Source organism: Alternaria conjuncta (assembly GCF_024043145.1).
Source record: "Alternaria conjuncta strain BMP 0040 chromosome Unknown scaffold_9, whole genome shotgun sequence".
Taxonomy (NCBI): domain Eukaryota; kingdom Fungi; phylum Ascomycota; class Dothideomycetes; order Pleosporales; family Pleosporaceae; genus Alternaria; species Alternaria conjuncta.
Genome location: NW_026250098.1, coordinates 689501 through 717412, shown reverse-complemented (window position 1 = coordinate 717412; position 27912 = coordinate 689501). Strand labels below are relative to the sequence as shown.

Sequence of the window (27912 nt, the reverse complement as noted above, 5' to 3'; positions counted from 1 at the left end):
TCGCCTGTACAACAGACATTTGATCAAAGACTCATAACACCAGGACTCATCGACTCGTCGAAGGTATCCTTTCCGTAAAGCAAGAACTCCATGTCGGTGACATTATGTATGTCGCTCTGATTCCTCCTCCAGCATCTTTAACAAACATCATATCCTCTGTATCTCCTGTTGCCAGCTGTGATGAGTCTGACCCTCCGGGAACATACTACTGACCACCTTCCCCGTCTTCATATCGTAATGTGATCCTGGTGGCAACTGGTTATGCATGCCACCTGGGCTTGTACTGCCGCCTCCACTTCCTTCGTTCTCTCTCGGATCGAGGAACTGTCCATGTCCACTTACACCAGACCCTGGCCGTTGTGGCTGGGAAATGGATCGCTCGCGCCATCGCTGACTTTGCTCGTCTTCCCGGGTGAAACGCTCGTATGGACTGGGCATGCGAACGTCAGGCTGGAACGTAGCGGCGCGCGGCGGGGCGAAAGACGGTGGTTCCCATTGACTTCTTCCCGTAGCTTTCTCTATGTAGTACCATCGTTGGCTCCTTGTGTCGTACTCCTGTATCCAACCCTGTGGCACTGATGGTGCACCGCCTTGCGGAGCAGGGCTGCCGGGGTAGCCACCTTGAGACTGCGGCCGGCCTTGCTGTTGCCCGTGGAGGACCGGCATTGGGTGATATCCATTTGCACGCGGCGGCGATCTGGTTCCGCGTCTCTGTTGCTCGAACTTGTGGATCTGTTTGGTGATGTAGTTGTCTGCGCGCTGTATGTAGGTTTCGAATGACATGGTGGCGTTCGTCTCGTAGATCAGGATAGCGCTAGGCCCGTACCGCGACAACGTTAGACTAAACGAGTAGTAGACGATGGTAATTGTGGTGCGTTTCACACAGCCACAACGGGGGCTTCACGCTATATATGCTCTGCCCAATCCCTTCCCCACGGCGTGCGTAAGCCACTCCTAGCCACATGTCATCAGCAGCTCTCCATCACAATGCAGGACTAGCCGCACCAGCACGCTGCAGAAGTCTCATCAAAATGGCGCCGCAATTTTGAAGCTTAGCATGGCTTCTATGGCGCAGGCCGCCGTGTGATTGGCCAAAGCAGGGGCGGTGCGGAAAGCGCGGAAGTGTGGCTCGCGTGAGGTGGCTTTCGCGCGTCGCTAATTTGCCGATTTCCGTGGCGCATGCGACAGCGAGGGATGTGACACCGAGTTTGCGTAGCACCGAAAGCTATCCGAACCCACAATTTGGCGCATACGAGATCGTGCGCGCAGTCCCTCCGAACCATGAAGAAGAAGCGATGAGTGTTGGTGTCTCGTCGCAGAAATCGTGCTTAAAGTCCATGTCACCATCCTCCCCGTGTCCCTAGATCACTCACCAAAAGGAATGGAAAAAGAAGCCTACCATTTGATGATAGTGCTCAATCATCCCTGGTACCAGTGCTGTAGGGTGAGCCTTTCGTTCAGAACCATATCCACGATCTGGTATCCGGACACAAGCTTCAGGTGAAGGCCAAACTCTCAGATGATGCGAGAAAGCCCCTGTTGACAGCCAATTCCCAGACCGGTTGGTCGTCCCAAATCCAGTAGTGCAGTTCGGCGGCACTGCGAATCGTGCGCACCTTCGTGGGGGCGACGATCACCTGCAAGGTGGAGCGTTATGTCTCGTGCGAATATGAGTCTGATAAAGGCAGAAGGATCGATAGAACGCCAGTGTGATCACTGCAGTACAAGAATCTGGTTATTCTCGTTGGAAAAGATGAGATATTCGAACGGTGTGCTCAGGTAATGTCTCGAAATAGTCAAGCTTGTCATCGTGCTCCTCGAAGATGATCTCTGGTCAATTCGCACAACGGACGACACTCCTGACGTAGCCGAGTATGGATCTGGGCCAGACTGCAGTAGTCCTAGGCAAAATGCATCCCCTCTTCGTATCGACAGAGTCAGAGCAACATTCTCGAACATTGTACGCGCGTCCGGCGTCAGCGTCCGCAATGACGCACCCATCTTCATGGCTGCATAGCTCTGATGAAAGACTTATTGGGTCTGTCAAGAGTACAAACACTGGAGGAATGATCAACTCCACGAAAGGAGAGGCTGCCAACTGGTGACGGCTCGGTGGAACCTGCGGAGAGTAGCCCGCTCGCGCGCTCGGATCGACGGCTGATATCTGCGGTATGCTTGCGCTAGGCTCGTAGCGACCAGAGGACGTCAGTATCACGTTTTCACCTTGTTCTGTAGCTTTCAGTACATACCTTATTGTGTCCATGTGGAATGATTGCTTTTGTAAGGTCTTTCGGGGGTTGCGTTTCGAGCTGCCCCTTGTTGCTTTGCTGGAAGCCGCCAGCATGCTTGCCGCGTGGGAATCACCTGTTCTAAATCTGGAGACATCTGCATGGTGTTGCTGTTAAATAGGATAAGTATTGTATTGACTCCCAGCTTTCTTTTGTGGAAAGCATGGTATTGTGCCTGGATATGGATAAGAGGGAACACTCCTAGAGAAGTCAGTCGCCGTCGGAGCCCACCAGGCTCTCAGTTAAGTGCAGCATACAGAAGCAGACCCGGAAAGTAAAGGTGAGCGCTGGTCTGTATCGACGCGTCTGCTTGTTGTTTGGGTTCATGGCAGCTCATCGCGCATCGTGAGCGGCACCTGGATTACGTCACGGTCACGTGCTTCTGTCACCCGATCTCGGAACGCTGCACGTCCACGGGTACCTGCAGTCAACTCAAAAATCAGTATTCAACTCCATATTAACACAACCATAACTTCTGACACGGAGACGAGTCTCTGTCACAAACCCATATCGCCAAATTTACTTCGAACCCTTGATGAAGTCGCCGCGCAGCCACTTCGGCGCACCTTTCCTCACGAAGATCATGTCGTTCTCCGTGTCCAGTCCGAGTGCACTGAACCACTCCAATGCATCCTCTGGTACGTGCGGTAGCCTTGTCACTGATATTTTACACTGCTTGACCCAAGGCACTGTGCTTTTGGGATTCAGTACTAGCCTCAGACCGAATACGCTCGGTTCCTTCAGCTCCACGCTCTTGAAGACGCCCTCCACTGCGGCTTTCCACTCCGCTTCATAACCAACAAATAGTTCGTTGAAGATCGCGCCTCCCTTGCCCACAAACTCGTACTCGAGACCAGGCGTTTGGAAAAGGCTTAAAAGCAGGGGACGGATTTCGATGGGTGTATCGTATTTGCCACGGCGTTCGACATCAGTACGTATGGTGAGCCAGGCGCTGATGGTGTTGCGATCGACGGCAAAATCGCCAGATGACGGGTAAATGGTATCCAGGTAGTCTTGCGCATCGCGAATGTGCACCGATACAGCACGGTCCCTGAAGTACAGTTCGCGGAACTCGCGACGCGTTTGTCGTGACGCCTGAGTCAAGCTGTAGTAACCGCGCGCAGCCCAGAACGCTTCACTTGTTGTTGTGACACTGCGCCGGCTGACGTGCTGCTCAATAAGGCGCTGCTTGTCATTCGCGGCAAGCGCGTATATCCTGTTGCGCACCTCTACGCGTCTGTGAGCTGAGAACAAGTTGTGCCGAGGTTGGTATGGTACCTTGCGGAAGGTCGCTAAAGCCCCGGCCCGCAGACCTGCCAGCATTCACAGTGGATGGGTTCGAAGACATTGTGACGCTCATCGCAATGTTGCTACAAGCTTTTGCGCAAAACAAAAGCTTTCTTGGGAGTTCTAGGGGGTTAGAAGAGGTTGTGGAGAGATGCACATTAAGGAAGGTGAAGGGCTGAGTGTCAGCGTGCTAGCCGCATTAGGCAGGACGTAATCGTCGGCCGCTAAAGGATACGTAATTTGATTGTCGACCGAGCGACAAACGACGCATTCTCTCACACGTCGCCTTTATTCACTTCTTATTGACTAGCAGAGCATCCTCATAACGTAAACCTTGGGTCGGAACAGTTTGCCTTGACCCAACGGTCTACGCACCCGGGGTGCCTTACCATATTCGCCTCCTCATCGTATTCGACTAGCTATTAACACCAACGACTGACCTGATGCCGACACACACTACAGAGAGGATGCAACAGTTTTTGTGAAGAAAGCATTGTCCACAGTATCGCTGGACTGCGAGATCTTGCGCGACCAATCTGATGATGCATCCCACCGTGACCGTTCACACCAGGTCGCGGACTGTGGGAAACCATGAAGTCAAAGTGCCAACATCAGAAATCCATCTTGGTACGCACTCTCAATTAAACCAGCTGGTTCTCTGGGTCTTTACAGGATTTCGACACCATGCTAGATCCTAGCTTCGAAATGATACATGTCTATCGGGGAAGCAAGGGTCGCTGTCGAAAGCGGAGCGCACAAGCCGATATCATTGACGAGGCCTCTAATTGTACTCAAGGTTAGGCCAGGAAGACATCAAAAGTCTGGGATACGTAGCGATACAACTGTAGCGCTCGTGGGGCTACTGGAAGCTGCATCTCTGGTCGTCTCACTACTCTGTATAGGACACTGCATAACCACAAGCCATATATAGGATGCAGCATGAAGTAAAGCAGTGACTTCAGCTGTCACAGCTAGTGAAGCTGCCTATTAAGAGGGCTTGTCTTGTCTGAGGAATCGTGGCTCCGCATAGGCAACTTTCGCCCTTACCACCAGGAAGCTCTGATTCTTTCACTACGATCCTAAACCGTTGACCAGGCTCCGATTGGCTTATAGTCACCTTCACCTGTACATATCACTCAACAAAATTGCTCCTTCCACTCTCTTTACTCCATTCCCGAGACCTAACTCAACCAATCCCAATTTCAGATCGAGTTTATACCAACAGCAAATCCCTCCGCCCAACATGAGACTATTCAGTACATTGGCCCTATACGTGGTCGCTGGTCTCGCACTTCTCACTGCCGCTGTTCCTACTGTCTTCGACAGCATGACCGACGTCTCGCCTGTTGAATACACGGGTATGGCGCGGCTCTCCACGTTCTCCTGGAATTTACTTACTGACATCGATAGATGTGACTACCGCCACATGTTGCGATTGGAGCCCACTCAAAGTTCACCACGGCTTTGCCACTGTGGAAGTCTGGGTTGGCCGTCCAGCCATCAACTCAGGTTTTTTCATAGGCGAACAATGGAAAGATGGAATTGACCATGTAACGAAAGCTCTTTGTGCAGAGCGCGATGGAGAGTGCGTCGAGGGCGGCGCCTTCAACACACCCCGCTATTGCATAAATGTCGAAGAAGTCACTAAGTTGAAACCATTTCCTGTTGAATGGAAGTGGAGTAAGTAATGTCATCCGCATTGGGTACGCATGCACTCATCTCAGTTCTAGCCAAGTTGTGCTTTACAGCGAGAGGGAAGTGGGAAAACCCACATATCCATCAGCTTCTCGTCGATTCAGTTGCTATGGTCATGGGTAAGTGCTTGTTTATCGAGCATTATGCAAAATCACTAACTTTCTCTTTTTTGCAGTGGGGTTCACAGATGACGCTTACAGCAATCCCAACTGCTACGAATTTCCCGGCAGGATGATGTGCAATATCCCAAATGCAGTCCATGTCCGCCTCCCCCCTATTGGCGGCCAGAAGAACTCAAGGGTCAACTGGATGGACATCGAGATGACAGACGGTGGTGCTGTTCAGCATGAATTCCATTGTTGCGATACGCGCAATAAGGTCGATGCGCGGCTCGACACGCTACAAGACCGGATGAAAGAAGTCTTTCCTGTGGAATATGAGAAATTCAGGTTGGTAAATTGCATGGTTAACAGCTGGATGACCTGCGAACAATGTTACGAGAAGTTCAACGTCGAGAACTGCAAGAAGTGTGGCAAAAAGTGCATAAAGCTATAAGCGCTTTGGGTACACGTCGAGATTTCGCACGCGACCTTCAAGAATGAGACACACCAAAGGAATGATTTAGTGGCTAAGCTTCTGATTTGGAAAGCTTCATGGGTGGATAGCAGAGAGCGTTTGACTCTTTTGTATCTTGTCATTACCGTAGAATATCAAAACTAAACGCATCCACTAGCAGCGGTTACGCATTCTTGACGCCATGCTGTAGAGTGCTCAGTTGTCGCAACTGTTGTTTTTGAAAGTCTGACTTTTGGGTGCTATCTTGTATGTACTACCTTGCATTCTTCTTTGCAAGCCATTTTGTATAGCAGAAGCAAGTAATGTCTTGTGACCTCCGCAGCGCGCTCGTATCCACCACCACTAGGCTCAGCCGTCTAGGCTGGTCGGGAAGGAACCCCCAACAACGCCATTACATTTCCCCCTGCGTTATGCTCCTTGATCATCCTTGACATGACTTGCATCAGGTACGGGCGTCCTTCACCTGGCAAGCTCGCCTTGAACTGTTCAATCCACCGACCTGAGCGCTCCTTGTTCTGTGCAGCTTCTTCTGACGGGTTATCCGGGGTACATAGCACGACCCGCAGACACTGCCAGACCTGTAGTAAGTGGCGATTGATGTTCGCGCGGAGCTGGACGGACATTTGCGGCGGTGTAGGGTTCGGAATGGAATCTTGAGGATACGACGTCGGATAGCCTTGGGGTGCGGGTGGCTGAGGTGGCGACATCTGCTGTTGAGGAGTGTGAGGAATAGTGTAGTATGGGTCCGGGGACGACGGGGAGGATTGCGCGGGTGTGATGCCCGGCTGAAGCGGGGGTTGAGCATATACCTGGTGAGCTTGAGGCTGGAACTGAGGCTGTTGAGTTTGATGCATGTGTCCCATCCGCGCTTGGGAGCCCTCCTGATTTTGAGTCTGCTGCGCCCTCTGCTGCTGCTGCAACTCCATCGCAGCCTGCATGCTGGCCATTGACTGGTTGACAATCATGGTGGCATTTTGGATGTTCGCGAAAGCTCTCGCTCGCAGATCATTATCTTGAGAGTCGCGCACAACAGCCCCATTTTCGTGGAGGAGTTTGGCGATCTCCATGCGCTTGTCGGGGTGGAGGATGTTGTAGCGCGGATCGTGCAGTATATCAACTGGCCGGAGGAGAGGGACCTGCTTGCTCGGGTTTATGAAGTTGTTCAAAGTTGGGCTGGGAGTAGAGCTCTGAGGCAGACCGGTGGCACTGTATGACTGTTGTTGTGGCAGCATAATGGGCGGGGGTAGCATTGGCGCTGGTGACGTAAAAGGCGAGAGCACGGTTGGCTGGTGACGTGAGTTCATCTGCGCCAGGTTCTCATCGATATCAGTCGTAGATGATGAGCGCAAGAAGGACGGCTTTTGTTGCTGAACAACAGGCTGTTGATAGACCGGAGCATTCCTCATCTGCGTCTGTTGCCTGGTCATTCGCACTGGCTGCTGCTGCTGCGACGGGCTGAAGCGAACTGCTGATCCAGGCTGGGGTCGGCGCTGCGACGCGTTCGACATGCTACGTTGCGCAATTGCCTTCTCGTGAACAGTGCGGACGCCCTGCGGTGGTAACAACGGATAGAGGGGACTGCCCGTCTGTGGGCGTACATCCAATCCAGGAGTAGTACTGCCGCTACGTGTGCCACCCATATCGGTGTTAACGAAGCCATAGTTCGCATTTTGCACCTCTCTCATAGCTGCAGGATCAAGCCCCTCGAATCGTTCGGCGGTCTTATAAGACCAAGACCGTGAAGGCATGCTGTTGGTGTACCGGACCGGCGGGGGTGGATTCATGTAGTATATCGCAGGGTGTAAACCAGGTTCCTGGGTCACGACCATACGCTCGTCGGGTCCGTAGATGAAGTCGCTGTAGGCAGGGAAGATGTCGCAGTCGCGCTGCAGGTCTTCCCAGTCCTGGTCGTGGAAAGGCATTTCTGTGATAGTCGGGTACCAATCGATACCAATGGCAGAGTGAGATGATGACGCGTCCCAGTGGTATTTCAGCGGTGGTGTTGACAAGTCCTGTGCGCTCGGTAGCGCCTAATGGAAGGCGCGCGGCCGCCAAGGAAGGTGCGGTGGAGGAGCGGGATGGTGAAGGTGACTTTCGTACTGGGTTCGTTTGCAATATAATCTTCAGAGTAGCGTAAGAGCGGGCTATGTTCGCAGGATATTGCTAGTAGCTGAGCGACTCTCTTTACATGACGTTGGGCTTCACGGTCCGGATAATCTTGGTTCGTCCGCAATTGTCTCTGAACGAGCTAGATCTTGATGGTCTCCATCTAGACACGCAGAACTACAAACATGAGGCGAGCGTAGAGAGCGAATTCGGAAGTGCACTGTAGGCGCATCTGGAGGATTCGAGCATTTTGGGTGACCGAAAGACGGAATCAAAAGTGAGGGTTATTTCGGATGTCTCCAACTTACCAGGCCTTATTGTAGTATGCTTAAAACCTTGTCGCCATTCTAGATCTGGGTGATCGAACAACTTCAATTCGAATCGTTCATAAGCGTCCTGGTAATTTCGAAGATGCTCGGCGCGTGGGATCATGGTGGTGCAACTCACTATCTTGACACGGCGGGTGCCTACGATTCTAGCTAAGCAAATGAGGGGAAGACGGAAAGCAAGAAAGAATAATGTCATATCTCGGTGCCAGCGATACATGAGATGAATGCCTGCTTAAACCCATCTCTTGAAGTGTGAATTGACGGCAGAATACAGACAAGGAATAAGTCAGCGAGATACGTGGGTTCCCGCGATCTCTCTTATTTTCGGATAGGCGCAGACACGATCTAGAGTCAAGCCCTAAGCATCGAGCTGATGATAATTTTGGTAATAGGCGGAGTATGTGGATAAAGACAGATGATGAAGCATGCCAGACAAGGTAGGTGTCGGCGAAACCATTCACCGAGACGCCAAAGAATGTCGCGCTCCCCACCACCCCACCATCGTTTGGTCGATCACAGCAAAGTACCCACGCTCTCTCCCTTGCCTCGTGTCCTCCGCTCCCTACCTACCTCGTTCTGCGACACCCTACACCGTCACAATGAGCGACGCGACGCCTGCACCTGCACCAGAAACCCTCGAAGCGCTACAATCTCGGCATCGCAAAGAGCAACGCGACCTCGTATCCCGTATAACACAAAAGAAGAAACAAGCGAGCAAAAAGACACGAAAGGGCGTCAACGATGAGTGCGAGCGACTCGAGCGCGAATTGAAAGAGCGGCAAGCGCACGAACTCGCTGTGCAGAGTGGAGAGGCTGTGGATGCGGAGGAACAAGCAGAGGACCCACAGAGCTCTGGGGATGAAGCGCAGGATATCCAAGAAGACATGTCCAATCTCCGAGTAGATGGCTCGGATAGCAAAGACAGCAGCACCAATGGCGATTCCACCGAGCCCAAGAAGAAGAAGCCGAACCGTGCCAAAGCCCGCCTCGCCCGTCGCGCCGCCGAACAAGCCTCCATCATCGCAGAAGCAGAGCGCGAAGCTGCCAACGCACCCAACCCACGCGAACTAGAGCGAGAACGCATGGCGACACAATTACAAAAACACGGCCTGGCGCTGCATGAGATACGCGCGGATGGTCATTGTCTATACGCTGCAGTCGCGGACCAACTGCAGACACGGGAGTTGGGCTTGAAGCCGAGGATAGGTGTCACCATCAATGGACAGGGAGATCGAGAACTGGACGCTAAGTCCGAGGCATATAAGACGGTCAGGCACGCGGCAGCAGACTGGATCCAAGGCCATGGGGACGACTTTTCGGGCTTTATGGAAGACCCGTTGCCGGAGCATGTGCGCAAGATTAGAGAGACAGGCGAATGGGGTGGCCATCTAGAACTGCTAGCATTGGCTCGGACATACGGTCTAAAGATATGCGTGCTGCACAGCGATGGGCAGGTGGACAAGATAGAGGCCGAGGACGAGGTCAAAGAGAAGGAAGAGATCTGGCTGGGATACTACAAGCACAGTCACGGTCTAGGCGAGCATTACAACTCGTTACGCAAGATCGGATGAGGCTACCAGGGATGTGCAACCTCTCATCAACCTGCTACGCTCAATGCCATCTCTGCTCCTCTGGACAATCTACCTTGTGTCGCCACATACTCACGCAGTCTCGTACGAGACCTTTGATCACGCCAGCATCGTGGGTCCTTCTGGGCGTATAGTGCGCGATCTTGACCAGCGCGTTGTCCGTCTCCTCTCTATCCGTCTTTGTCACCACGCCCTGATCGTCATACGAGATATCCTGGCCTGGTTGCTTGAGCAACTCAGTGTGTACAAGCGGCGGAAGCGACCACGGAGGGCCGCCAGAGGATGCGGGCTTATGTGTTGGGAACTCGAGACAGATGAGGACACCACCCGTAGACGGGGAGTTCGCGGTCGGGCGGCGGAGAAGCGTCGTCATTCGAGATGCCCACTTTGGCCTCAGTGACAGAGGGAGCGCGCAGAGGAACTACTCATCGCATCAGTACAGAACACCAGGCAATGTCACGAGGCACGTCTGGGACTCTACTCACCGTAATGTCGTAGATAATGTCAAATCCTTCATCACCCTCCCAGCCCTCTACATCTGCCAACCAGCCATCCTCAAAGAAATCCCCACATACAACATTCATCGCCCCTTTACCGATCTTCTCATCCGCCACCTTATATTCTCCTTCCAGCGGGCCATTGCCAGCGTCCTTTAGATAACCTCTCGCAGCCTCAGCAGCATGCGAGGACACCTCCAGCCCATAAGCGTCATATCCATGCGCCGCGAAGAGCGCTACATCGTATCCCTTTCCACATCCCGGCACAAGTACCCTCCTCCTCTTCTTATCGTCTCGTAAAGGTCCAGCGAGTGACGCGTAACCCGCCGATTCGCTATTTGGTGGTGGTGCGCCGAGTGAAGGATTTGGGTCTGGGGACGACAACGGGCGACCACGTTCCTGCAGCAGATCAATCAACGCGGGGTTCGCGTGACCACGATCCCAAGGTAGGAAAGTAGAATCTCTCCATAGGTCGTCCCAGCGGTTGTTGTGTTCTTTGTCGGGAGTCGAGGAGAAGTGTGTTCGGAGGCGGTCTTGGTTCTGGGTTGCCATGACGTGGGCAATCAGCTTGTGGTATATGGCGAGGTCGATTGAGTTCGTATCGAAGACCAATGGCTTGATGGTGTCGTGGGATAGCTCTCGACGATGACGGAATGAGGAAGCCGAGGCCACGATGGGCCCTTCCAAGCCATTTTGAGCTAACCCATCGTTACCCCGCCAAAACTTGCTCGTGCGACAACGCCAAAGTGACGATAACGGCCTTGCAGATGCGATAGGATCTTGCGCTGTCAACCTCAAGGGTGTTTGCACTTCGCTGGCAGATGCACACACATAAGCATCCAACGGGCTGACTTCGCTGCGGCCCTACGACAGATGCGACAGATCTACACCTGGCACATCCCGTGCCGTGAAGCTCCAATTACCCGGATCGCAAGCATGCTTCCTACTGGGCCCACCCTTGCTTCGGATATAATTAATGCGATTTGTTTCCGCATGGCAAACCGCCTGTCTCGGCAGTCACTTCTGCTTAGTTATCCCTCAACAACTGCGTTTCGCTGGGTTTCGTCTGGAGTCATGGCCTGGTTTGACTTTTCTTCGCCCACATTCCCCGTGTTGAGGACACGCTGCGGTGTACATAGCGTACAGGTACGCGTTGATAGTATGCTGAAGAGCTAGAGATAGCGGCTGTCGACAACCGAGGTATTACGACGCATACGGAAAAGAGCAGGTGCACGCGGAAATCAATGCAAGCTGTCGATTGACATAAACTTGTGAAGATCGGGACGTTGCGTTACTTGGCTTTCTTTCTTTCTTGTCGTTTTTGCAACGGGCGATGATGACAGACGACGAGAAGGCAAGATCGCCTTCCGGGATGTTGAAACAGGAGAATGTGCCGGACCGAGGCATAGAAGAAGAGACGAAATCAGAACAGGAAGAAATATCGGAAAAAGACATGCTAGAAACAAGCAACCAAGGGAACGACGACACAATGTCAATTTCGTCATCACGAGCGTCAACGGCTTCAACGCACTCCACCAATGCCGACCAGCCGAGAACATCGAATACGAAACAACGTCCAGTTACTCTGGCAAGAACCACCTCAGTTCTACCCGATGCCGTCATTGTCCCACGATCACAGCGCCGTGGACTCCTTGCGCGCTTCGCGCTCATCCCAGAGGTTGAGAACCCAGAACACTACGCGCGGCAAACGAAATGGCTTCTGACATTCATTGTCGCCTTTTGTGCCATGGCAGCACCGATGGGTAGCGCAATCGTTATGCCAGTGTTGCAAGAGATCAGCGTAGCTTTCAATGCAACGGAGACGGTTACCAACATGAGTGTTGCTGTATACATGCTTAGCATGTCCATCTTCCCGTTGTGGTGGAGCTCCTTCTCTGAACGATTGGGTAGACGTACGATATACATCACCTCGTTCATACTCTTCGTATTGTTCGCTATTCTCTCTGCGATCAGCACAAGCATCGCTATGCTGATCGTCTTTCGCGTCCTGTCTGGTGGTGCAGCGGCATCCGTACAGGCTGTAGGTGCAGGGACCATCGCTGATGTCTGGGAGACGAAAGAGCGTGGACGTGCGATGGGCATCTTCTACCTTGGACCACTCTGTGGGCCTCTCTTCGCGCCCATCATCGGTGGTGCCTTGGGGTCAGGGCTAGGCTGGCGATCAACACAGTGGTTTTTGGTCATCTACGGCGGGCTAACACTGATCTTCATAATATTCGCTCTTCCGGAGACCCTGCATCGCAAAGAGAAACCCTCCGCGGACCCAACAGCCCTACCCAACAACGACACCGGGAAAGAACAAAGTACAACGCTCGGAAGAAGCACCACACGTGCCTCCACTGTACAAAAGACTAAGAGCATATTACTACACCTACGCCACATCTTCATCGATCCACTGCGCATCATAGCATGGCTCCGCTTCCCGCCCGTCTTCCTAACCGTCTACTACGCCAGCATAACATTCGGCTGCCTCTACATCCTCAATATCAGCATCCAATCCACCTTCGCCGCACAACCCTACTCCTTCTCCACCCTCATAATCGGCCTACTTTACATCCCCAACTCCGTCGGCTACCTCCTCGCCTCACTCTTCGGCGGCAAATGGATCGACAGCATCATGCACCGCGAAGCCCGGAAGGCAGGCCGCTACGACGACAGGGGCAAACTCATCTTCCGCCCCGAAGATCGGATGAAGGAGAACGCGTGGATCGCTGCTATTCTCTGGCCTTCGGCTCTTATCGTCTATGGCTGGACGGCGGAGAAGGGGATTCATTGGATCGTGCCGATGATTAGTAACTTCTTCTTTGGCATAGGCAGCATGCTCATCTTCGCGTTGGTCAATACCATGCTCACGGAGTTCATGCCCAGACGCGCGGCGTCCGGAATCGCGCTGAACAACTTTGTGCGAAACATCTTCTCTTTCACCGGCGCGGTGGTTGCGGAGCCGATATTGAGTGCGATAGGAAATGGGTGGCTCATGACGATTCTGGGCATCTGGAGTGTGGTTACGGGGTGTATGGCGCTCTATGCGATGGGCAGATGGGGCGAGAAGTGGAGAGAAGCCATGGTTAAGGTTTTGGGGTGATGAAACAAGATCTGTGAATGATTGTGTTTAGTAGTCTCATGAGAAGTATTGTTTAGCACACTAGATGGTTGGCGATGTGATCGCGATAAAGATATCGAATCTCACACCACAAACGACGCCTCAACAAGAACTTCGTCTTCCTCGTCCAGCTCGCGCTTGATCTTCTCAGACTCGTCCAATATTGTCCATTCGATCGCCGCGTATGCGGAGCCATAGACAAGCCGCCGGTCGCCATTGTCGCTCACCGTACGCTGTAAGATGTGTGTCTCATTCGCCAGTCGCGACACACTGCCCATTGCTCGGCGCCATTGCAGAAATTGGTTTCACCCAAGTCACCAGAGCTCGCCGAACCAGCTTTTGCGATGTTGAAGCCCCGGCCGGTGTAATAGTATCCTCCACCTATTCGGCAGAAGAGTTCCTCGCTCAGCCGATACTCCATTTCGTCCGCCACATGGCAGATTGTGTAGCTTTTGGTTTCGTAGCTGCGTGTTATCGATCCTTCAGACTTCAGATACTTGCCGACGTTGGTGACAGCGCCATGATGCAATTGGTAGACTTTTGCGAAGCATGCTGGTTCATGCGGCGGTGAGGGTGGCTGGTGACCCCAAAATACTTGAAGGGATTGTTCACGACCGACTGGCTACTGCCACTGTCAGGGTTGTGTTGGAGCAGATTTCGATCTACCGCCTCGCAAAACGTTTCAATGCGCTCGGCACGAATCTGGCGCCCAAGGTCGCGGTGACGACGTTGCTTGATCTCAGCAGCGCTGGTGTGTCCACGAGTCTGGCTGTCGATGGTGGCGTTCTGTTGGGCTGATCGGGGGTCTCCGGAAATATGCAGGCGTAGGTGGTCGACGATCAGCTCAATGTCCTGCTGGCTGGGAGGGTTGCCCTACTTGTCGACATATGCGCGCATGTACAGCGTGGGCACAAACTTATCAGAGAGCTCGCTGTCTCGCTGGGCCCACTGAGACTGGTCTGCAAACGGTGTGCTCTTGTCATCATACAAATTTACCTATCGCAACAGCGGAAGTGACAAGCCTCCAATCGTACTTGCTTTGCTAACGTAGGATTCGCTCGTGCGCCCCAGAGCCGTGGCTTCCCAAAACGGTCTCAAAGCCAAAGGAGCTTTGCATTCGAGGATTGATCAATCTCTCCAGCCTGAGATCCTCCGTTCCAACTCTGGGTAACAATTCCGCTACCATTACAATCTGTGGGGCCGATTACGGAGACGCACCATGAGCGATCATAAGAGACAACGAAGCAACGAGGCGGGTCTCTTCCGACCACGCTCAACCCGCCGCGCAAAATCGCTAGACTCTTCTAGCTTGCACTGGTCACGGCACGACGCAAATACTTCACAAGCCCATCGGACACAGCTGCGGCGTCTCGCGCAACCTGCAGACAACCCCCTCCTTCATTTAACCACCATGACACCATTTCCTCTTCTAGATACGAGATCATCGTATCGCGTATGCTCTCCCGGCATGCCGCGACTGCCAGTACACACAACTCGGCATCCACACAACCCGGCATCAAGGCTTCCGCGAGTGGCTAGCCGGCGGCTTTGTGCTTGAAGTTCATCAGATACTGCGGGAAGCCTCGGTTCGCTACTACGATGTCGAAGTAGTCATCCGAAAATCCTTCAAGACACCCGGTCCGGACAGCGAGTACAACAAGACTGTAATTATTCTAGCGGATATGTCGGTGGCAGATGCCCACGCCAACTGAGCTATCGCAGCACGGAAGATTCTGGAGCGGTTGATAGCCCTGGGGCGCGACGACATAAAAGTCGAGATCGTGGACGTCGAAGCCGCCTTGGAGTTCAATAACGCCGTCGTTGAAGACGACGAAACAGTGCAAGCGTGGCATGATGTCCACAAACACGACACCATTCGATGAGGACAGTCTAGGTAGATATACGGTAGAAGATAGCTCATGATGATAGAGCTGATGTAATCTATAGGCTCATTCTCTATCAGCAAGTCGAACTTGCGCATGATGTTCACATCAGCTCGACGATGGACAATCGAGTCATGAGAACTGCAGGTCATTAAACAACTTCACTGGTTGTCTATGCGACTAGATATACAGGGCACCTTCAGTGTGCTTTCAAGTTCGGGTATATGTCGAAGCTACATAAAACAAAAAAAAAACATATTTTAGGCCTGAAGCATACGTTGTCTCAAACATCACTCACTTGTTGACATCTGATGCTTTGTATGCGGCAACCTCGTATCAACCCACTAAATCCGTCATCTTCGATTGACTCAACGATCTCTCAATTCATTGTACGTTAACACACGAAAGGCAGCGCAAGGCATTCCCTCCGCGATTCGCTCCGTCCCTGACTAGATCGTCTCAGTTAAAGGGAGAACACCACGAAGCTCCTTAAGGCAGTCTTCCATTTCTGACTTCCATCTGCTTTGTGTAAACATGAGCAGCATGAGGACATTTTTGCGAAAGGTTGATATCTCGCGATTATCGGCAGTGGTTGCGAAAGTAGCGACCCGGTGATCCAACATCATCTGTATCTTCTGCTCGGGACTTTGGTTGTCGAATTCCTGCAGGAGTTCTTGATCAAGGTCCTTTCCTTGCTCTTTGTATGCGTCGATGAAGGAACTGATTGTTCTCTCCGCTGGCTCCAGATAAAGCTCAGCCGCCTGGATTAGCATGCTGCCGTACCAATCATCTGCTGCTACCAGCATCTCGTAACGTTGCGTGATTTCCAACTCTTCATTCTTCAAAATGGAGTCGGTGTACTTGGGTAGTCCTTTCAATTCGGTAATAGCCTCTTGGAGGAGGACCGAGGCGGCCCGCGCCTTCCTGGCTGGTGGAACGGTCATATGAACTAGCGCAGTGGTACCCTCTGGGGCGGCGGAAGACTGGTTATTTAGTTTCATCGTCCACTCCTCAAAGGAACCCAGGGGCCCAATATCGTCGAGACTGGTCACGTTGGCCTTTGTTGTAAGTTAGATCGTGGTAATGCATTCGGGAAGCATACCTTACGTAGATGTTCTCTGATTTGATGTCTAAGAGACCCTGGGCAACCATTCTGTCCAACTCCTCCTTCTGGTTGGCCAACTTTCCCACAAACTGAGTCACTTCATCCGCACGTTCCTTCTGGCTTGCTGACCTTCGTTGGAACTTCCCTTTGATATCGTTTCCAGTCATGCTAGTGGCGTCGTAGTATTGGCTCGGTTGCACGTTGGTTCAGAGCGGACTTTGGGAGTGTGAATCAGGTCAGGCTCTGTGCAGGAGAAAATCGCAAGCTTTATTCCAATCGCGTGCTTGATGTCCATTGTTTGTGGGTTGGGCACTGGGACCGTCGCGTTCAAGCGCTCCTCGATTGTCTGGTTGTTCATGCTAGATCAATGATCACCGGCTGAGTTAGAGTAAAGCACACCTGTGCGGTGGCAGTCTGCATGGTACTGATAGCTGCGCCAACACTTGCTCTGGGTTTGATGGGACTGTGACTGTTTACGTCCATACATAGCTACAGCTTACATCGTAACTGCTGATGGAGACGATGCGACTGGAGTACCCATACTCTGGCAAAGTTTGCGATGGTTCTGCAGATAGACCAAATAGCGCGCAAGGCGATATACCATCAGTCAAAGGCGTTGACGACGCGATGAGCAGGGCGCACTCTGGTCTGACTTGGTTTAAAGACATCAGGCTCAGAGCCAGAGTCATCCTCGACAAGATAACGAGCAGGACGCACTGTGGTGGTCGAATCTGAATGCAGGAACGACTGCGGCACATGGTAGGGTGTCGAGAAGATTGGAGGGTATGGCGTCATGTAGGCGGGGGCGCTGTAGCCATAGGCACATCCTTGAGGCTGTGGGGAGCCATATGCCATAGGCATTGGTGTCAGCTGATACCCGTACTGCGTAAATGGGGGATACGGAGGAGCCTGAATTGTCATTGGAGGATAGTAACCGATTTCTGTCTGCGCAATGACAGTCCAGTCGGGCAACCTAAGTAATTGTTGCATCCGCAAAGATGCTTCGACACCTTAGGTGTCGAAACCGGTGCTATAGCGGGGCACCTCTTCTAAATCTTCACCCGAGCTCTCTACCAGGCGCGAAGGCCGGCGCTTTGAAGATTTCGCTTTGGATCTGGGTGTTATTGCTGGTTAATGTGGGATAGTGAAACCCATAATCGTATGGGAGGTTATGCTACTTACCAGACATGTGCGTCTGTCTATAAGAGAAGCGAAGGAATGTGTACCTGATTAGGGACAAGGCTGATGCAGCAGCGCGACACGATAGTTGGAACCTGACTACACCAATTTGATGACGTTACGCAATTGCTAATTTTGCGCTACTTCCATATGTTTGTAGAATCTACGCCATAGCTATGAGGAGAGTGAAAGGAAAGTAAGCTGTCTAGCTAGGCTGCGACCATCTCAATCGCGTCGAGACTGATACTGGGACTCAAATATCCCGTAGACGTCTTTCCAGAGATGACAGAGATCTTCAGTATCTGATACTCCCTCGCGCTCTTCACCCACGCACTTGCCGGCACACTGTACTCATAAACATAGTTGTTGCCACGGTAGGTTCCAACAGTCAGACTTCTGGTATCGCCCTGACCCTTGTCTGATTGCAAAGGAGCGGTCCAGCTGTTCACCGCAATCGCGGGTCTTCCACCAGACATGCCCTCTGTGACACCGATTCTGATCTTTGCGGCATTGGCTAGTTGCGCATCGCTGAGGCGGAAGTAGACGAGGTGGTCGTTGTTGATGTCTTTCCACATGTAGCCGGGGAAGTTCGCGGCGCTACTGGTGCCCACGATGTAGTTGCTAGCATCCCATTTGGCGAGGCGCGAATCGGATGGATGCATATATGTAGGCTTCATGGGGCTGTCGCCGAAGTTCAGGAAACCTTTAGGTGTGCCGTCCCATTCGCCGATTCGCCATACGACAGCTGCATCTGACGGGTCGTTACAGGTGATTGTGTTTAGCGCTACGGTGCCTCCAGCAGTGACGGTAACAGTGCTAGTGTGCACCTCGAGCTCCTGCGATATCGGGTTACTTCACGTCAGATCAAAGTTCTAATGTATGGCAGTACTTACACCCTTGTATACAGTCAATGTGTACGAGCCTGGCAGGATCTTACTGATTCTCCAGGAGCCGGATGATGCAATTGTCCAGTACTGCGCCTGGGCACTCTTCAGACCGACAACATACTGGTAACCGTTCTTTACGTTGGCCAAACCAACACCAGCAACAGCACCACGTTGGCTAGCAGGAACCCAGCCGTCGATTCCAAGGGAGTCCATCCAGTCCCAGTTAGCGTTGCGTGCGAAGAGAGCGTTGCTCGGTGCGGCACCGCTATCCGTGAAGTGGAGGACAGAGGGACCTTGCAGACCAAAGCGCATTACATCAGTATGACCTGTAGCACATTAGTCGATGCTTTAGTCTAGGCCGAGAGTGGCTTTAGGTACCCATGTTGTAGTGGTAGATATCATAGAGATCTGGGCCACCACTACCTCCGCGGCGCACCAAACTTCGGAAGAAGGGCCCACCTGACGCCTTCTCGTGATTCGACCTAATCATGTACATGCCGACATTTCGATTGGTGTATCCAACCCAGTCATAGTCCATAGTGCGGCCGTACAACTTGCCGGAGTAATGCTTGGACCATGTCTGACCGTTGAGTCCATTGATGTCGCCGGACTCAATGGCAGTTGCACCATCCGGAACCCAGTCCGTGTCTTCGTTGATGTTGTTGGTAAAGATGTTCGGCGGGATGCGAAGAATGTATCGCGATACAGTGATGCTGCTGTCTTTCTTGTTCATGAAGATATAGACGTTGGGGTTGCCGTAGCGGAAGACGAGATTGTGAACGAGCGTTCCTACTTTCATCGTCACCTTGATGACGTTGGTGTATTGCTGAATGGTGACAGTGCCGGGTGCGAGGCCAGACTCCACGTGCGAATTCTTCCCATTCTGGCCGTTGTACTCAACGCCGCGGTACTTGATCGAGGTCATGTCGGCGTTTGACTTGCTGACCTTGACGACTAGATTTGCGTTCGTATCGATAACATAGTTTTTGCCGTCATCGGTGTAGCCCCAAGCTGCAAAAACAGCCGTAGGGGCCAGGAGCAGAGCAGTAACGGTCGCTAAGAACCGCATCTCGAAGACTGACTGATGGAAGACAATGAGCTAGAAACCTCATGTGGATTCATTGTACAAGACGGCTTTATAGCAATGTATCTGCCTTCCCACGTGTGTGCGCAGATGGTTACTACACACCATCACAATACCATCTTTCCCGGTGGTAGTATTGCAAACTCCACGTTAGTTGCCCAGATCAAGCTGGCTCCGCCATTAGGATAGAGCACCTACGCCTTGCGGAGTAGTGCATGGTGCTGATTGTACAGGAGCCGAGCATGGGTATATATCTAGCCAGCGTTTGTAGTACTACTCCGAGTCTAGCACGTCTAGTACCCGCGTGCGCGCCATATCATTGGTGGGGATGGCTTTCGGTGTTTCGAAGCAAATCCGGGGAAATTCTTGAAATTAAGAAGGAAGCTTGGTAGGCATTAGCACCACCGAGCGCACAAGTGAGACAGGCCATCATGAGCCATCGTAGAGGCAAAGTGGTGCGGATAAACTTTGTGCAGAGGTGAAGCGGGGACCATGATGTGGATTGAAGATGGATGGGCTTGCAGGAGTAATGGATGAGGGCAAGAGGGAAGGGCGATGTCGCGGGCCGAGGTTACGCCGATTGGGGATGTTTGCAGAGCTAGACCCCGTGCCTTGTGACTGCCCCTCATGAAAGGCACATGCCGTCGTGATGCACAACTTCAACGTTTTCTTCTCGACACAACTTGTACAAGTCCACGCCGAACATGGCGCTACATCTCGTTGAAGGACAAGATAAGAAGGTTTCGACAGATGCTTTGGGCCATAGATGTCTGAAACTTTCAGGCGTCCAGGCACATGCCCGCTGTGTGCTGGCGATCCTGTCGCAATCTACGAATGCCATGCTTTTTCTTCGGCGCGAAGTCAAATATGGTTTGCATCCGAACAAGTTTGGCTTTTTGTGTCAATACGTACGAGGAGGCTTGGTTTTGAGCGCCACAAGGTTTACTTTGCCGCCGTCACACATGCCATCTCATCGCATTCCCAGCCTGACACTCAGGCAAGCACGCCGTTGACGTCCAACAAACTTCAAGTTGTCAGCATTGGCTCTACAGGATTCCACAGAATGAGGCGTCGTGACTCACTTCTCATCCTCACGCATACGCGTCCGTAGCAAGTCCTTCCGCTCGTCAGGCTGATTCTTGACCTTGTCAATCTCCTGCTGTGACAGCGGCTCTGGCAGAGTCCCTGCAGCCGGCTCAAACCACTTCTCTTTTGGCGTCTTGGTGCCATCGGCGAATACTGGATTAGTCATCTGCGCTCTGTAGTTTTCTGGGAAGCGGCTCAGAAAAGCTTCGATGAGTTCAGGTCCTGTACGACTGGATCAGCAGTAGTACACTTTGGCAGACATGATGCTTACTGAGTCCTTCCGCGGATAGCACTTTGCGATCTGCAGTTAGCGAGCGCAGAACGCCGTCGTTGCCTAGGAATGTGATGCCGAGGATATCGTTCTGGAAAGCTTTGAGAATGCGCGTGACCTCTTGCTGCAGTGGATCACTGGTGTCGTAGGATGGCACGCATCTCAGAGCGGATGATGTTTCTACAGTACTTGGGTCGGTCATCATGTTCAAAGCGAGTACAGGAAAATAACTTTTGATCGATTTCAGGGTATAAAAAACATAAAAGGGTATGATGCCATGAGGCCGCCCGTAGCGACTGCAGATGAGCGTGGCCCATTGGACGGCCATGCGCTTACAAACAGATTGTCCTCCCGAGAAAACATTACAAGTAAATGGGCACTGGACCCTGTTACAATCGTAAATAGCCATGCCCAAGATGGCATACAGCTCGAACGTGAAGTGCAGGACGTAAGCACTAAGCGCAGGATGCGCATTCGCCCCAAACATGATCAATTCGTCATTATGACATCCGAGGCGCCCTGTCGATGGACATGCGAGCAGCTGCGATATCCATAGACATGCGGGGAGCGCGGCTGTCAATGGAGTGCCTTGACAGCTGGTAGCTCATGCGCCAATCAAGCGGCAGGCGACCTTCATTTGTAGTCCGTCGAGAAGCGTGGCCGATAACGACGTGCATCTCGAACTTGTCCAATCCAGTCTTTTGCAAGTACGCTTCGTATCCCTCAGACTTGGAGGCCCGCTTCATCCACTCCTCACTCACGGCCGATGGGTAGACTACGCGCAGCAGGGGCTCGGCACCACGGAATCGGTAGTATTGTCGGATGTCGTCGTGGGGAAACAGGTGCAAGTCGATCCTCTTCATCGGCCCGTTGACTGCGGTAAGCCAGCTTTGGTTGCTGTTGGCAGGGTTTGGTAGCAGCTTGTTAAGCTCGCCGACGATCTCAGAGATGCTGCGGAAGACAACTCCCTCTGTGGAGGTGAAACGACAATCGGTGCGACGCGTGCGGACAAGGCATCGGATGAGCGGCAACAGGTCAATGGGCTCCATGTCGAAGCACGCAGCATCGATGTCCAAAGAGACATGGCCCTTGAGCGAATCAATCTTGACCAGGTTCGACTTCTGGCTCCACAGGTCGATGATGTAGTGTGCCTTCTCCGCGTATATCGGTAGGAACTCCTCGCGAAGCTGGTGGCATACCTGCGTAAGGTTGTAGTATTGTCTCCGCTTGGTCGGGGTGGCTTCGCCTTCGCGTTGGACCAGTGCCGGATCATCGTGACGGCACATCCTGATGGGCACCTCCTCGCTCATGCGCTCGTAGATGCGGTTCCTTATCTCTGTGTGATATTAGCGCGTGTGTGCATTTATGGGCTAGGGAGTAACATACCTGGCGGCATGTCGAGGAAGCAAAGTGGTGCGGTCTTCTTGGGTGCCGGGATGTCTTCAACAACATCGTCAACGTCGGAACTGGTGGATGTGACTTCATCGATAGCCAGTTCTGGTGTCTCATCGTGTACAGACGGGGTACTCGGTTCGGGTTGCTGCTCGGGGGTGATCGCACGGGTTTCTGGTTCAGGTGTCGCACATCGCACAGGCGCAGCGGCGGCAATGTCGTGGACTTCAGGCTCGACTTGGGTATAGGCGACGGGAGTCGAGTTCCATGGCTCCTGTTCAGGGGTGGCGCAGCGAACAGGCGGGGTGACTGCACGAGCATGGTGTTCCTCGTGCTTTTGGTCGAGTTGCTGCGAAGGCTCCTGCTCCTCGGCTACTGACGATGTGTCTTGCTTTGTGGCGGATGTAGCTGTGACTAGGACCCTCTGTTCGACCATCCATCCTGCACTTGGTTTCGACTTCTCCGAAATGACAGCCAGCTCGACATCATCGTTCTTGCTGCCGCGACTCTCAACACTAGACCGTACACTTGCGCTCACTGGATTCGCGGCGCGCTCAAAACGGTCTTCATTGGGCGCGGTGATGTCGCTCGGCTTCTCAATCGTGGGGTGAAGGGTGGTTGCAGTAGTTCCATGCGCGTTGCTGGGCTCGGGCGTCGCGTCGTTTGTTTCAAGCGGCTCTGTTGACGTCTCACGCGTCCGTCTCGCCCGACCACAACTGAAAAGGTCGCCCAAAAACGACATGGCTGCTCTTCCACACCACCACGGCGAGTGCGTGGGTATTAGGAATAAGTACTGTGGGCAAGTCGCACAAAAGTAAAGAGACCGGCACAACCGTCTATTGGGGCACCTGCTAGCTCATATGTTTCTTCAGTCAGGATTGCGGCATCGAGTGAGAACAAAGGCTAAACCCTTTCAATGGTCGATGAAACGCATTGGGCGAATGAAGTCGTCGGTAAGATTGCTATCACACTGAGATGACCGGGGTGGGGCACGTGCTTTACCCCTGATCAGCGCCTCCGATCCCCACTTTCGATGAGGCTTATCTTATCTGCCTTGCAGCGGCAGATTCACAATTCCAGCGCCTGGCATCATGCCCGCATCTTGTCCGGCCTGCCGGTAGTCGCCGGGACGGTGCGCGCAGGTGATGTGTCTGGCGCAACTTACATGTCGATTAAGGTTGCCATGAAAGTTTGTCTGTGACCCGTTCACACGCGGTCAATGGGCTCATCTCGGACTAGCGAAAATCGCCGAAGAAAAAGCTTCGGTCACTTGAGCGTCCATGGCGGAATTATTTGATTCTCTATACCTTTATTGTCTAACGCAAAGCTCTTCGGGTACGTGCATGCTTGACCAGACATCGCAGCCTAACGATTTGCGGAAATGTCCAACGCGCGACGTCATTGCCAACCACGATCCACCACCACGGGAACTGTCAGGCCGGAGCACCTCATCAAATATTCTCGGGCCATCTTCGATATGCGACATACATACGGGAAAATGAATATACGATACCAGACGATCAACAAATACTGGCAGGCCACGATCCACCGGGACTAAAGACGATCTGCAACGATTGGACCCATCTGCAGGGCAGCAGCTCCCTTCTCAACGTCTCCCAGCATTTTGGCGTTCTCACGCATCTTGCAGTACGTCCAAGCCGCCACCTGGAGCGCCAGTAACCCGGTCAAGATCTCCGAGTTGTTGATATACGTAGTGTATGGCGCGCCTTCATTGTGTGGGTGATAGTATCGGAGGCACAGGACGCGTACCGCGTTCTCGAAGAGGTGGTAGTAGGCTAGTCGAATGATCGCGTCCTGGGTTGATACCAATTCTGTCGTATTCCAGATCATCGTCCAGTCGAATCGAGGCTTGACGATATGGTTGCGGTCGGTTGCTGCGGGATCACCAGACACGCCTTCCCAAACATTGTTGAGGAATGTTCCCAAAGACGTACATTCCCAAGCACGGAGGTCAATGAAATCTGTAAGGACGAGGATGTTCGAAGGTGATATTACAAGCCAGGGAATAATCCAGTCTAGGGATCGCAGCTTCAAATGCAGCATACCTGAGAATATGGCTAAAAATCGCACGATGAGGCTGGTAGCTAAGAGGCAGTGAAGAAGCTGGTGCTTCATTTTCTCGAATGAGCGCGAATAGCAGGTGGAGAGTCCGATGAGGCTGAAGGAGATGAAGAGCCAGGTGAGTTGGCTCGGTGCTTCGAACATGTCTTTGATGATATTTGCTGCGTCTTCTGAATGATGAAGATCTCCGTACAAGTACTCATGATCTGATTTTCTCAAGTCTGGTATGGATTGCCTACCAAAAAGAATGTCGCATGCGGCAAGTGAGATCAGCCATGGTAGTATTACTAAACACCCAGTAGTGCCGGTCAGCATGATGTGTGTTTAACGGTGCGATCGACGTCGGAATTTGTTGAATGTGGAAGGTTGTGGCGTGAATATTGGAGGGTGCATGTTGACTTTATCTAGGATGGTGTACGCCTATGTCTTCGGCAGGTCCGCTACCACGAACCATCATTGCGTCCGTCCATGGTTCGGCGGTATCACGACCAAGACAGTAGACCAATCATATTATGAGTCTGCGTAATCATAGTGACGAAGCGTTCCCTTCGACCAATGCGCGAATGTGTGAATAAACTTACCAATATGGACTAGCGCATTATGGCGGACGCCCCCGAGGTCACTCTCTCACCAGGTTCTTCAGTCATACGTATCAACTCCCACCGGTTACCACAGCACACAACTACAACCAAACTTCAGCCTCGACCCGCACCATCTCGCAGTCGCCATGCAGACAGAAAACACGCACTCACTGCGCCGACTTGGTACCAAACAAGATGCGACAAAGCTCGGCTTTATGGATCTACCCGGAGGTAAAGCAGCAACTCTTTAGGTCGACAAATACCAGTGCGCTAACATTCACTGCAGAATTGCGCAACACGATATACTCATACTGCAAAAAAATTGGACACGAGAGCTTTACTCGCGGATCACATTCGGTGCATGAGATCGGATATCGGACCTACTTCCATCTCTGCCAGGTCAACTACCAGATTCGGCAAGAAGCGCTTCCATTGCAATACCAGCACTTCACACATCGAGTCCCTCTCAGATACCTCGCCGCCTACATGGAGACATTTCTGTTACCGCATAAAGGACACTCCTTGGTCGGTAGTACCTCCTTCACCTTCCGCTGCGATGAAACCTTCCCTCGCGTTAACATAGCTCCGCTTATTCGAGTATGCAAAAGGCACCCGGAATTTGCCGTCAAGCTTAGCGGCATCAGCTCTGTCCGCCCTGTCAACCACTTGTTCCGCTCGTACTACTATCCAAGAACGCTTAGCAAGCGAGCATTGGATCTCGACACGCAGTTCCAAGAACTAATCAAGCACTCTCGAGTTCGATCTGCCGACTTGAACAGTTCCACTACCTCTCAGCGCCGATGGAGCAAGTTTCTCGGGAAATCTGTGGAGGAATTATGGATTCACTCTTACAGCAAGGAGCTTGACGTGGATATGATAGTCAAGTACGAGGCATCTGAGCCGTGGATGGACGATATTACTCAGTCCAACCGTCGGGCCGGCATCCCTGCTCACTGTCACCGCTACAAGAAGGAATACAAGGCATGGGTATATAAGAATCGGTTTCCAGGGTTCTTGATACAGAATGTAGCCTCTGTGATAAGGTCGGATTAAGATGAATATATAAGCCAGTGGGTATCATCGAAAAGGTGTCCAAGTCTAGTATAGCCCTCTACTAGTTTTAAAAAGGTCGTAATATAAGAGTGTGCAACATATCCTTAGCAGGGGAAGCTTAGGCTAAGCCTTGCGGCTCGGCACCTAAGGATTACCCGGCGAGGTAGCTCTCCTTACAGTGATCAGGTAACAACAATGCCCCACGTACGAATAAGGTCGGATAGCACCCGAGTTTAACTGCTCATCAACGACATGCACATGAAGTAGGCCTTCGTTTCGCTACTGAGATAGGCGTAGAATTTCAATACTTCAGCACACTCATACGGAGCTACGTGATTGCTCATTCAGTTCCGAACCAGCGTGACCCATTTCCATCTAACCCTGCTGCCACAGACTCGTAGTATGTCCCTGAAAGCTAACCCCATCAATCTCCCTAATCTCCTCATTACTCAACCTCCACCCCAGCGCCGCACAATTGCTAACAGCCTGCTCCTCCTTCCTCACACCACATACCGGCGTAATACCCTTGCACATATTGTAGTTCAGCGCAACAGCACTCTGAGGTACACCATGCTTGTCCGCAATCTTCTTCAGCACCGCGTTAATAGGCTCAATGTCCTTCATATCGTAGCTGGAGAAGCGGTATGACTTTGGTGGCGGGTTGTCAGATGTGTATTTACCCGTGAGCCGACCTTGAGAGAGCGAAGAATAGGACTGCAAGACGATACTGCGTTCTTTGCAGGCTTGGAGGAGGCCGGAGAGTTCTGGTTCGCGGCGGAGGACGGAGTATTCGACTTGGTTGATGGCGAGGGGAACGCCGTATTTGGCTAGTTCGTCTTGCATCTTTATCATGTCTACGAGACTGTAGTTTGCCACTCCAACGGTCTTGGTCATGCCCTTTTCCACGCACTCCGCCATGCCCTTAGCGATCATGGGGATGGTTTGCAAATGAATGGGGCCGTGTACGAGGTAGATGTCGATGTAATCGAGGCCGAAATTCTTGAGTGAGGTTTCGAGCTTCTTTAGGGGGGCCATGGTGGGATGAAGGACGTCTTTCGCTTGGGGTACGACAAAGTACTTGTCTTGCATGACGAAGCTGTCTCTCGGCATGTCCTTGACTAGTCTTCCGCAAATTGTCTCGCTCATGCCTGTGCCGTAGACTTGGGCGGTGTCGATGAAGTTGACCCCTTTGCTAACGCAGTGCTTCCATGCTGCGGCGACATGGGGCTCTTCCTCGGGCTTCCAGTGCCAGGTAGAAGTGTCGCCCCAAGGCCAGGCACCGATGCACAGTTGCGGAGCGTGGACATCTCCGTTCTTGCCCTTGTATGTGACCTTTTTGTCGGCGGTTGGGATCCAGTCTACTGGCATGACAGCTGCGAGACCATCAAAGGAAGGGTCGACTGGGTTAGGCTTGGTGTGCTTGCCGCTGTGGATACCAGTGACGGCTGACATCCCAGAGGATAGACCAGCTTGAAGGACGTGCTGCATCTTTGCGATTCGATAGTACTGGGATTCTCGTACGACAAAAGAATCCTACTTGGACCTGAAATCGAGACAGCACGTCCTGATATCTATTGTTATACTCGCGCAGCATGTAGATCGACGACACGGCAAGTCGTCGGCATCATGGCGAGCACCTTGTATGATGCGGCGATGATTCTTACATTCATTTCCGGCCTATACGCAGCGGTTGTTCCTGCATGGGTACCACAAGTTCGGGAATAGATCCATAAGACCCTAATGTATAGGCGGCAAAACGGCGTGATGTTTGAAGTGGATGCCGGGATGATGCGCAGGTGATGTCATGCCTCGACCACG

General features: G+C 52.4%; 12 protein-coding genes across 12 annotated transcripts; 3 read left to right on the top strand and 9 right to left on the bottom strand.

Annotated features, from left to right (window-relative positions):
- Positions 1-147: 147 nt before the first annotated feature.
- On the bottom strand, positions 148-783 carry J4E85_006701 (uncharacterized protein; the record flags this gene model as incomplete). The annotated part of the gene is made up of 1 exon (XM_051470937.1): positions 148-783. The coding sequence occupies one exon, from the start codon at positions 781-783 to the stop codon at positions 148-150; it is 636 nt and encodes a 211-aa protein (XP_051325147.1).
- A 2024-nt stretch (positions 784-2807) lies between these two features.
- Positions 2808-3636, bottom strand: J4E85_006700 (uncharacterized protein; the record flags this gene model as incomplete). The annotated part of the gene is made up of 2 exons (XM_051470936.1): positions 2808-3517; positions 3567-3636. The coding sequence occupies 2 exons, from the start codon at positions 3634-3636 to the stop codon at positions 2808-2810; spliced, it is 780 nt and encodes a 259-aa protein (XP_051325146.1).
- Positions 3637-4818: 1182 nt separating this feature from the next.
- On the top strand, positions 4819-5825 carry J4E85_006699 (uncharacterized protein; the record flags this gene model as incomplete). The annotated part of the gene is made up of 4 exons (XM_051470935.1): positions 4819-4933; positions 4986-5255; positions 5306-5389; positions 5446-5825. The coding sequence occupies 4 exons, from the start codon at positions 4819-4821 to the stop codon at positions 5823-5825; spliced, it is 849 nt and encodes a 282-aa protein (XP_051325145.1).
- A 377-nt stretch (positions 5826-6202) lies between these two features.
- J4E85_006698 (uncharacterized protein) lies at positions 6203-7768 on the bottom strand (the record flags this gene model as incomplete). The annotated part of the gene is made up of 1 exon (XM_051470934.1): positions 6203-7768. One exon carries the CDS (start codon positions 7766-7768, stop codon positions 6203-6205), a length of 1566 nt encoding a protein of 521 aa, XP_051325144.1.
- A 1112-nt stretch (positions 7769-8880) lies between these two features.
- On the top strand, positions 8881-9852 carry J4E85_006697 (uncharacterized protein; the record flags this gene model as incomplete). The annotated part of the gene is made up of 1 exon (XM_051470933.1): positions 8881-9852. The coding sequence occupies one exon, from the start codon at positions 8881-8883 to the stop codon at positions 9850-9852; it is 972 nt and encodes a 323-aa protein (XP_051325143.1).
- A 40-nt stretch (positions 9853-9892) lies between these two features.
- On the bottom strand, positions 9893-10919 carry J4E85_006696 (uncharacterized protein; the record flags this gene model as incomplete). Its single annotated transcript, XM_051470932.1, has 2 exons — positions 9893-10291; positions 10356-10919. 2 exons carry the CDS (start codon positions 10917-10919, stop codon positions 9893-9895), a joined length of 963 nt encoding a protein of 320 aa, XP_051325142.1.
- Positions 10920-11700: 781 nt separating this feature from the next.
- Positions 11701-13473, top strand: J4E85_006695 (uncharacterized protein; the record flags this gene model as incomplete). Its single annotated transcript, XM_051470931.1, has 1 exon — positions 11701-13473. The coding sequence occupies one exon, from the start codon at positions 11701-11703 to the stop codon at positions 13471-13473; it is 1773 nt and encodes a 590-aa protein (XP_051325141.1).
- Positions 13474-15823: 2350 nt separating this feature from the next.
- On the bottom strand, positions 15824-16646 carry J4E85_006694 (uncharacterized protein; the record flags this gene model as incomplete). The annotated part of the gene is made up of 2 exons (XM_051470930.1): positions 15824-16418; positions 16477-16646. 2 exons carry the CDS (start codon positions 16644-16646, stop codon positions 15824-15826), a joined length of 765 nt encoding a protein of 254 aa, XP_051325140.1.
- Positions 16647-17867: 1221 nt separating this feature from the next.
- On the bottom strand, positions 17868-19614 carry J4E85_006693 (uncharacterized protein; the record flags this gene model as incomplete). The annotated part of the gene is made up of 3 exons (XM_051470929.1): positions 17868-18494; positions 18552-18871; positions 18924-19614. The coding sequence occupies 3 exons, from the start codon at positions 19612-19614 to the stop codon at positions 17868-17870; spliced, it is 1638 nt and encodes a 545-aa protein (XP_051325139.1).
- Positions 19615-20707: 1093 nt separating this feature from the next.
- J4E85_006692 (uncharacterized protein) lies at positions 20708-21188 on the bottom strand (the record flags this gene model as incomplete). Its single annotated transcript, XM_051470928.1, has 2 exons — positions 20708-20937; positions 20987-21188. 2 exons carry the CDS (start codon positions 21186-21188, stop codon positions 20708-20710), a joined length of 432 nt encoding a protein of 143 aa, XP_051325138.1.
- Positions 21189-21486: 298 nt separating this feature from the next.
- Positions 21487-23120, bottom strand: J4E85_006691 (uncharacterized protein; the record flags this gene model as incomplete). The annotated part of the gene is made up of 3 exons (XM_051470927.1): positions 21487-22185; positions 22246-22322; positions 22373-23120. 3 exons carry the CDS (start codon positions 23118-23120, stop codon positions 21487-21489), a joined length of 1524 nt encoding a protein of 507 aa, XP_051325137.1.
- Positions 23121-26469: 3349 nt separating this feature from the next.
- On the bottom strand, positions 26470-27582 carry J4E85_006690 (uncharacterized protein; the record flags this gene model as incomplete). Its single annotated transcript, XM_051470926.1, has 1 exon — positions 26470-27582. The coding sequence occupies one exon, from the start codon at positions 27580-27582 to the stop codon at positions 26470-26472; it is 1113 nt and encodes a 370-aa protein (XP_051325136.1).
- Between the last annotated feature and the right edge of the window lie 330 nt (positions 27583-27912).